We start from the raw sequence: 9,913 nt of genomic DNA, 5'->3' as shown, positions 1-9,913 counted from the left end.
TTTTTTTGCCGTTTTTCTCCAAACCGGAGCGTTTTTGTCGAATTTCAAGCTTAAACACGATTATTAGAACACTGAAATTTGTTAAGTACGTTGTCAAAATGTTTATTTAGATTAAAGTTATAATTCAGCCCTTTTTTTTTTTGGAAAATTTTTATTTCAGTCTTTCGGGGATATACAATATTTTATATCCGATGAAAATAATTTTATGAAATATCTTATTTTTTTATTCGATGATAATAATACTTGTTTTGTGTTGAGATCCCCGCAGTTTGGAAATGTGTGTATGTATTTATATTTATATATATTTTCTCAAAATGGGTATAACTATTGTTCAATAATCGTGGACCAACTCGAGAAGCTCGAAGAATAAGCATTCAATATCGAATAGAAGTTTATTATTTTGTTAAACAAATTTTTCTCATTTAATTTCATTTATTCTATTTGAACGTATCAAACTAATATCGAATGTATTTAAAATGTATCTTAATTATTGATTATTACGAATTATTAAGTTAATAGAAAAGTAAATTTGAAATTCATAAATTTAAAATTTACGATATTACTTTATAACATGGCTAAACAAAATAAATATTATATCATAAGCACTAAACATTTAGTTTATGGTTTTAGGAAAAATGAGCGCATACATAAATTGTCTGTCTTTCTGTCCTTAAATCCGATTTATTTTACCATGTCCTTAAAGGTAGTACCTTTAATTCACTCTACACGTGTGATGAGTGGATTAATCATGGTCACATATCCAACTATGATCTGTTCACTCTACATATATATCATGTGATGAGTTGATAAAAAGTACTGTCGTTCGTGCTTAACCCCTAAATCCTTATTAATTATTCCCATGCACTTGGTAAAATTGACAAAACATGCAAGAAGCCGCAAGTACTATTATTGGAATCGGATAAATGGACACCCAATCGCTGTAATACTAGCTAGACCCACAAGGCACCAGCCCTTTCGAGCATGGGCTTTAAGGAGCTCTTGAGGTGGAGGCTCATGACCTCATTTGCTCCTCCCACGAACTTGCCGCCGATGAACACCGCTGGAACGGTGGGATTGCAGCCGATATTCGACAGTGCTTGCTCGATTTCCCAACCAACCGGGATCTTGTCGAGCTCGTGCACCGTTGGATTCACCCCGAAGTCATGAAGGAGTACCCCAACGCTGTGGCTGATGCAACATTGGCTCTTGCTGAATATCACGACGGGTTTTTCGGAAACCATGATGCTTACCTTCTCCATCGAACCTTCAAATGTAGAGATGTGCTTGTACTTGATCTTTCAAATGTTTTTTGTCAGAAAGATGAACGATATTGGAAATTATATTGTGTGGTGATTTTATGATATATATATATTATATATATAGGAGTTTCGATAGTTTGGTGTGAGGAAAATGGGGAGTGCACGAGGGGTATTTATATAGAAAATTATATCGAGTGTAAGATACCGTACGTACGAACTATATACTAATGGATTTGTGATAGCAAATTTCTTTCATTTTTTTATGGAAAAAAATCCTAATCTCACATCGGGCCAATAATATTTTAATAACTTTTTGTTTGTTAAATGAAAAATAAATAAATTTTGGTATTTTATATTATTGAATTTCAATTTTAAGTTTTAGCATGTTACATTTGTTTTTTCTATAATTTTAATATATTTTCGATGTTATGTTCACTTCACACAGCGTGTCGCATATGTTGTGTCAAATCAACATTTTCGTCGAAAAATGATTAAATTTGCCAAAAATTTGAAAGATATTTGATTAAATATTTAATTTTGACGACACAAATGATCAAAACAATAAATTATGAAATATATTTTGACGAAAAGTATAATTTTCATTTGTTTTATTTTTGTTGTAGTAGCTTAAATTGAAGCATTAGTTGAGGGCGATTGATGGGTTATAGCACATAGGAAAAAAAACATGCACGATAACGAATCTCTGCGTAAATCTTTGGTACGGTGGCTTCTCAATATTCCCACTATTTCCTATTATTCCTATTTCCATTCAACCAAAGCACAGACACTAGAAAAACCACGTGCATTCACTCCATCCACCCCACGTAAATAATTTGTTTGTATTATTTAACTAATTATTTTACTGAAAAAAATTAAATTAGCTATAATTTATCCTGAATTAAATTCAAAATATATAATTAAATTAGCTATAAATAATCCTAAATTATATTCAAAGGTTTATATATATATATATATATATATATATATATATATATATATATATATATATATATATAACTTGAAAATTAATCGTAGTCACATATTTATTAAAATAGATTTAAAATATATACTATTTATTACAAGTTGGAGGAGTTATAAGAAATTATGGGTAGTGTACCAGAATTCTATATATCAAAATACACCCATCTTAGAGATAAAAAAAATCATAATTATTTGTGAAACATTTATCTATTTCATCAACTCAAACACCCGTCGAAGACCATGTTACGATGAATATATAAGACTAAAGTAGCAAATTATTCAAAAAAATCAAGATTTTCAATATTCTTATATATTATACATCATGAGGTGTTTATTAAAAGTTATAAATTTATTCATGAACATTAATTAGTGTCTGATTTCATCTTTTGTCGAAAGTTGTATAAAGTTATATGCAAGGGTATTGCGTGAGATTTTAAGGTTAATATGCAGAATACAGTTAAGTGGGAGAACATTTTATTACGATAAGATTCATTTTGTAGCCTGATCTAAATATTTGACGTGATAAATGTACAAGAGAAACTTATTTCTATATAATAAGTGAATACAAATATATATATAACCTACAAGGGAAACTGATATATACTAATATTACCCAAAATTAATATGATTTGTTGGGTATCATAATTGTTTCTGCTGGAAAAACGATCAAACTTTGGTGTTTGAGCTGTTATGCTGTTTAAAATATTTGAGTTGCACTATTACCAACTGCTATAGTATTTGGCCTAATCGTAATCACTTAGTATCAGAGTCAAAGTCAAGAGTTCAATTTTCATTGATTGCATGAAGTGCAATTATTCAGCGGAAGATTTTTAGATGCAATAAATGTCTCTGTTGGAAGAGCTATAGAACCGTAATATTTGAGCTGCTGTGCAGTTTAAAAGATTTGAATTATAGCATTACCATCAGCTATAACTTTTGGTAAAACGGCAACTGCTCGGTGCTATATGATTTAAGATTAATTTTAAGAGAAAACTCTCTATATATTAAGTAGATATAAAAAAAGAAAAATTTACTTTGAGAGAGAGAAGCATAAAGAATATTTGTATGATATAGCGTTTTGGTTGTAATTTCTCAACATTATGATTAACCAAAAAAAATATTTTTATTTTCTCTTTAATGTTCTTGCTTTTCTTAAATACAAATACAAAAACAAAAAATTGATGTTTTCAAGAATGTAAATAAATTTGAACAAAAAATATTTAAATTATTGTATAATAGATTTACTTATAGCAATAAATATTACGTGTTTAATTTATAAGTACTCTAATCTCAAATTAATTTAATATATTTATACATAAATGTTTGATCATGTAAATGAATAGAATTCAATGAAATGATTAAGGAATACTATAGGTTATCATAATTAAAGTTGGTGGATTTTGAAGAAGATTTTTATGTTTGGTGCAAAATTATATTATTTTGATGTAAATAATGCGCTCAAGTAAAGTAATACATTGAAGATGCATGGTTTTACCACACACAAATCTGCTGCGTCATGACTAATGCAGTTAAAAAATTTACAAGTTTCTTTCATGTTTTAATGAAAGAATCAAAGTAGTTGACATGCATCACCCTATTACTTCATATTTAATTTCTTATCAGTCACGGAGTGATTAACGTATCGTAACTCATATACTGGTTCACATCATTGTATACAATTATGTGAATACCGCTGAAATGACACTCATTTATTGAATGTAGTGAATTGTGTTTATATATATATCAGAAAGGTCGAAGGTTTCTTTATTGTGTTAAATATTAGGTGGTCCATTGAACTTTCTAGTGTATCTTTCCAGAAAGCATCAATTGAGGTTGAGAACGAAGTTGAATTTATCCATTTGGGACCTAAATTTTTTCCCTTCTGGAAAAAATATTAAAGGTTCGCATCTAATTCGCGGCAGAAGAGAACAATGAAGTGTGCGTATGCAAGATGAGGTCCCAGAGCCTACGTTATCTCGTGGGCTATTATTGATTCTCTGGAGTATGGAGCACAACATGGACTTGTCGATGACGGGCAAAAGTACGTGGAATAATCGCCATTTTCCGACTAATGTGTGTAAATTTAATATGAATGATCTCAAGTTTATTTAACTAAAAGACATATTAATCATCAACATCGATTATATTCTTTGATCTACACAAATTTTTTTTATATTGAGTTTATTTGTTTTGGTGCTTTCGTCCTCGATCGATATATCGAATTCCCATTTAACTTTCTAAAAAGATTGATTTCTAAGTGTCGAAGTCTTTGATCTAGTAGTATCACTTTCAATTTTGGTCGGATGATATTCAATACAGTTCTACAGCTTGAAGATGGATGATTCAAATCAACAATGTTATATTTTTCATCCATCTATAAGATTTTGAAGTCCCAAGGAATTGTAAATGATATAGATGAAGAATTTTCTGATGTGAATGACCAACTGAAGATAACAACTGCATATCTCAAGGGAAACATGGAGATTGATCTTCTCTGATTTGAGCCTGGTGTTACCCAGGATGTTGACAACATGAGTAGTTTCATCATCTGAAACCAAACCAACCGAAGTTAAATCTTTTAAAGAGAAAAGATTTCTGAGTATGTTATGCTCTCTACCTCTCATATTTAAGCTCAAATAGATTTTGGCGGACAACGAATTCAAACTGCAAGAGAGATCATTGCATTTTATGAAGCCCAAGTGACTGAGTATGAGTTGTTGGAATTAGGTGCTCATTCTTTGCTGACAAAAATGGGAGTAGAAGTGGATGGAGAAGTCGAAGTTACTGATGCAAAAGTGGACGAATCTGATGTTGATCTTGATGCTGATCATGATGACGATATTGTTGGAGACGTTCCGTAGTTTGTTTGGTTTTTTTATATATATTGTCTCTAAGTTCTGAGTTTTAGTTCTGTTTTCTTAGTTATCTAGTTTTATCAATGAAATTTCATAGTGTTCTTGTTTATGTGTTACAACATCTATTTGATAACATTGCAATAACATATTAGAATTTAGGGGAGATAACTATCTAACTCAGAGAAAGTTATTATACATGGAAAAATAATGGAAATGAGAAAACCAATATCATATTTGGATATTTTGTCCAGAAAGACAAAAATAAGAAGATTGAAAGAGAAAATATGTTTTGATTTTCAAGATATAACTTATTCCTTAAACTATCTTTTCCTTATTCACAAGATATTGTTAAATATTTGGCTAGAGTTTTTTCTTTCTAGATTTGTATAAAGATTGACTTTATATTTGATTTGATATGCTTATAAAATTTTATTCCATATAAACTTCATCTTTCCATGATTTGTAGGGATTTAATTTAATGAACTAATTTCATGTGCTTATAAGACCATGAAGTTTTTTGTTATTGGATCTTTAGTTTTATCTATTTCATGATATATATACTTCAATTAGTAATTTTTTTAATCCCCAATTTGTAATTAATCAATCTTAGCTTATTATATATAAAAAAATACCTTTGATTCTAAAAAAGAAAAAGAAAAAGAAAACTCACAATATAATTACCCCTACAATATCTCAAAGGCCGCTTTCTAAAGTTGCTTGGTGTACCTGCGATTGCATCGATCAATACTTACCACCAATTATATTGTTCTTTTTTATTATATATGTATACACACACACACACACACATAATTCAATTTTTGTAGTTTCATGCAAAAATTCCACTTGCAATATCTTCTCAAATCTATCATACTTTATGATAAGTTCAACATACACCAAAAATATAATACGAGTGCATCCTATGTAAATCGAAATCTTGTATCACACACAAAACATAATCATGTTATGTTAACTCGAGTATTTAGCTAGTGCACACTATGAATTCCATCGGCATAAAAAATGTCGCTAAACTTGTTCGACTTCTAAATCGTAAATTAATCTTGTTAAAGTAGTAAATATCGAGATCCAATTATGATAATAGATGAGTACTCATTGATGGGTAATTATGATAATGATGCTCAAATTAATTATAAAAGCCCAAGCTCACTATATCAAAAGCCCAAGCCCACTTTATACTCTCCAAAAAAATCTATAAATAGGAGAGTATTCTCATTATTCGGGAGGATTTTTTGGATATTGAAACCTTTTAGCTCTCCATTACGATCTAGAAGTTATTTCCTGACTTGAGCGTCAGAGTATCTACCCCGACGCCTCTGATGTTTTGTTTGTGACGCAGGTGATAGCCCACAAAGATTTCTCTTCACCAGTTACTTGGAAGATCCGATTACGAACCAGTAGAGTAGATTTCTCTTATTTAATTAAATATTATTCTTTTAAAGCAGACAAGTTTAGTTATATTTGGACATATATATATATATGATCACAACACTAGCTTCCTTTTAAAAAGTTGCAAAATAGCGACATCTCTATTGCTTGTAGCTGTTTCCGGTGTTTAACTAGCTTTCCCTCAATTTCATCCGTCAACTTTCCGAACCGATTAGGTCATTTTTGTTCCATTCTAGAGATAGTACAAATTTCAAGCCTATTTTATGTTTAATTCTCTTCATAGCCAAGCTTCCTTTACACACAAAGAGCATTTGTATACCATGCATGATCAGAAACTATAACACATACATTTCATCAAAATTAAAGTGTCTCGTACTCGCTCGATGCTGATGGATTCTTCATCTGAGAGTAGAAAATGCAAATTATATTAGGTTGTGTTTGGATCGATTGATTCAAATATGTTCAAATATATTTTTATTCTTTAGAGCTAGAATTAATTAGTAAGACGACCATAAACTTAATTATTATGAATTTCAAGTTGAGTCTATTATCATGTCATTTAAAATTCATTAAGATCCAAATTTAAGATCTGAGTATAATTAAAATATATTGATCCCAAATCCGTACCGTGTTCGCATCATAGGAGCAAAACGTGTTCCCAAGTTTAAAGTTTATTAAATAATCAAACACACAAGGTGAAGTTTGACGAGGAGAAGCTCTAGTGCATACAAACTTCAAAGTGGTGGTTTTGTTAGGAAAATTGGAGCCCGGTGGCTTATTTTCTCTAATTACATTGATCTCTCTACTTCTAATTACGCATCGCTCTTATTCTACACTTATATAATATGACGTAATTAATTAATATGCAACAAAATGCATCATTATCCGTGTCTCATGATTAATTCGTACTTAATTATGCTGGTGCAATTAGACCCACAGGGCACCAGCCCTTTTAAGCATCGGTTTTAGTGACCTCTTGATGTGGTGGCTCATCACCTCGTTCGCTCCACCAACGAATTCGCCACCAATAAACACCGCCGGGACGGTAGGGTTGCAACCGAGTCTTGAGAGGGTTTGCTCGATCTCCCGACCCTGGGAAATCTCGTCGAGCTCGTAGACCGTCGGATGGACTCCGAAATCACTGAACAGTGATCTAATGGAGTGGCTCATGCAACACGAGCTCTTGCTGAAGATCACCACCGGTTTCTCCGACACCATCTTGCTAACTCTCTCCATTGGCTATCGCGGTTTGATTTAAGGTAGTTTTTGACTCTAAATGGTCGCCGGGACGATGGGAAATCGGAAGAAAATGTGATTGTTGATAGAGAGGATATGTAACTAGTTGGATTGGTTTGATGTTGGTGTGAGGAAAATTGTGTGTGCATGGGAATGTTTATATAGGAATGGAGGAAGGGTACTGTTGTTGGATTGGTGAGGTGGATTTTTTTTTTGTCCAAAAAAATATTTAATTTAATTTAACTCATCATATCTCGTATTTATCAATAGCTTGAGAGTGATATTGAGCATAAAAAAAGGTACACCGCACGATAACGAATCTCTGCATACGGTGATAGAGACATGTCCTTCGGTACGGTACTCATAAATATAATCTTAACATAAAAGTGGACTAATTTTTCAATCAATTCCTGGATCAATCTTACAAGTATTACTAATTTTATTAACAGAGTATGTTTCTTGTGAGATGATCTCACGAATTTTTACTTGTGAGACGGGTCAATACTACCGATATTCACAACAAAAAGTCATACTCTTAGCATGAAAAGTAGTAATTTTTCATAGATAACCCAAATAAGAGATCTGTCTCACAAAATACGATCCGTGAGACCGTCTCACACAAATTTTTGTCTTATTAATATAGACAATTTCATGCATGTAGCTATGCATATTTTTGTATGAAACTTGGAAAACTCTAAAATGGCTAAGAAATTATAAAGATTTTTTAGGGTTTTAACGTTCTGATTCTTCCTCACAAGTTGTGTTTTGATTGATTGATTTATTATTTTATTTAATAATAAAAGATTAAAGATCAATAAATCTCCATCAACATAGTTGTATTTGTGTTTAGTCTTTATCAGATCATTTTTTGCAATATCTTATTTACACAAAAATTGTTATGCACTCTTTGGTCTCCCAATTGTTTTCTCATATGAAATTCTGATATTTGGGCACAAATTTTTCAGATCCGATACTAATATATGTTTTTTTAGTTGATATTAATTATACGTCTTTTCTTGAATGAAAATCGGTGCGAAATATTGAAAAAATATGGTAATATATCATGATATTCGAGTTCAAAATATTTCAAATATGATACTAATATATTATATTTGAGTACAAAACATTTGTAACAAATATTGATATTAACTATTCATGTCTTTTTTTCAAATGAAAATCGATACAGAACATTAAAAATATAGTATTAATATATGATATTTGAACACACAAAAATGTGTAGCAAGTGTTGATATTAATATAATTTTTCAATTTTGTACTAAAAATTTTATATTTTATGTCGAATATAAAACAATTAGTACTCAAATATCATATATTTATTCCATATTTTCAATTTTTTGTACCGAATTTCATCCGAACAAACATATGCGAGCTTAGAGTGCAGAAACTTTTGATATGACCGGGACTGAACACAAATAAAAATATGCCGGTGGGAATTTAAAAGCAAGTATCCCGTAATAAAAAAAAAACATGTTAAAAATGTGTTGTATTTAACCATGCACTGTTTATTATTCTCCGTGTTAGATATTAAAGCAAAGATTTCATAGAATTTTGATCTTATAATATATAACGATGTTTTAGTGATTCGTCAATTCCAAACCAAGCGTCACCACTTCACCATGTTTATGTGTGTATTCTGAATGTGATTTATTTCTTTTATATATCCGTCCATATTATTATCTTTATTCTGAATGTGATTTATATATACTCGTGTACGTCGATATAAATTTATCTTTATTCCGAATGCGATTTTATTTCTCCACTCCAAAATTGCACTTAAAATTCAAAAAGCATACGACTTGCACTGGGAAATTTATATCATTACTATCCCGTCAAAGAATTTGGATGTCTATATTTTAATTCTCAAACTAAAATATATTTTTTTCGAGGTTTTTCGATTCGGGTTAAAGGAATTGTTAGCAGTCTTATTATTAATTAACCCATGAAATATTGAAGGTGAAAATGATATATCTTTCAAAGAAGCATCTGGCAAGTTGGAGAAGGAAGTTGGATCTATCCATTTGGGACCTCTTTAATTTCTTATTTTACTTTTTTTTTTATATTAAAAAAAAAAAGTAGATTTCATTGTTCCCCTTCTTCTTTACAAAGATTCGCATGTAGGAAAGGAACAAGCAACGAGGATAGAATGGCCTTATTGTT

At 30.6% G+C, this 9,913-nt stretch overlaps 2 protein-coding genes across 2 annotated transcripts; both read right to left on the bottom strand.

The window, feature by feature from the left end:
* Positions 1 to 661: 661 nt before the first annotated feature.
* On the bottom strand, positions 662 to 1,404 carry LOC140814022 (monothiol glutaredoxin-S5-like). Its single transcript, XM_073172874.1, has one exon. The coding sequence runs from the start codon at positions 1,257 to 1,259 to the stop codon at positions 951 to 953; it is 309 nt and encodes a 102-aa protein (XP_073028975.1). The 5' UTR covers positions 1,260 to 1,404; the 3' UTR covers positions 662 to 950.
* A 5,823-nt stretch (positions 1,405 to 7,227) lies between these two features.
* On the bottom strand, positions 7,228 to 7,878 carry LOC140813998 (monothiol glutaredoxin-S5-like). Its single transcript, XM_073172841.1, has one exon. It carries the CDS (start codon positions 7,733 to 7,735, stop codon positions 7,427 to 7,429), a length of 309 nt encoding a protein of 102 aa, XP_073028942.1. The 5' UTR covers positions 7,736 to 7,878; the 3' UTR covers positions 7,228 to 7,426.
* Between the last annotated feature and the right edge of the window lie 2,035 nt (positions 7,879 to 9,913).

This window comes from Primulina eburnea, chromosome 15 (assembly GCF_022965805.1).
Source record: "Primulina eburnea isolate SZY01 chromosome 15, ASM2296580v1, whole genome shotgun sequence".
Classification (NCBI taxonomy): Eukaryota; Viridiplantae; Streptophyta; class Magnoliopsida; order Lamiales; family Gesneriaceae; genus Primulina; species Primulina eburnea.
The sequence above is the reverse complement of the archived record's forward strand: the minus strand, read 5'-3'. Positions and strand labels throughout refer to the sequence as shown.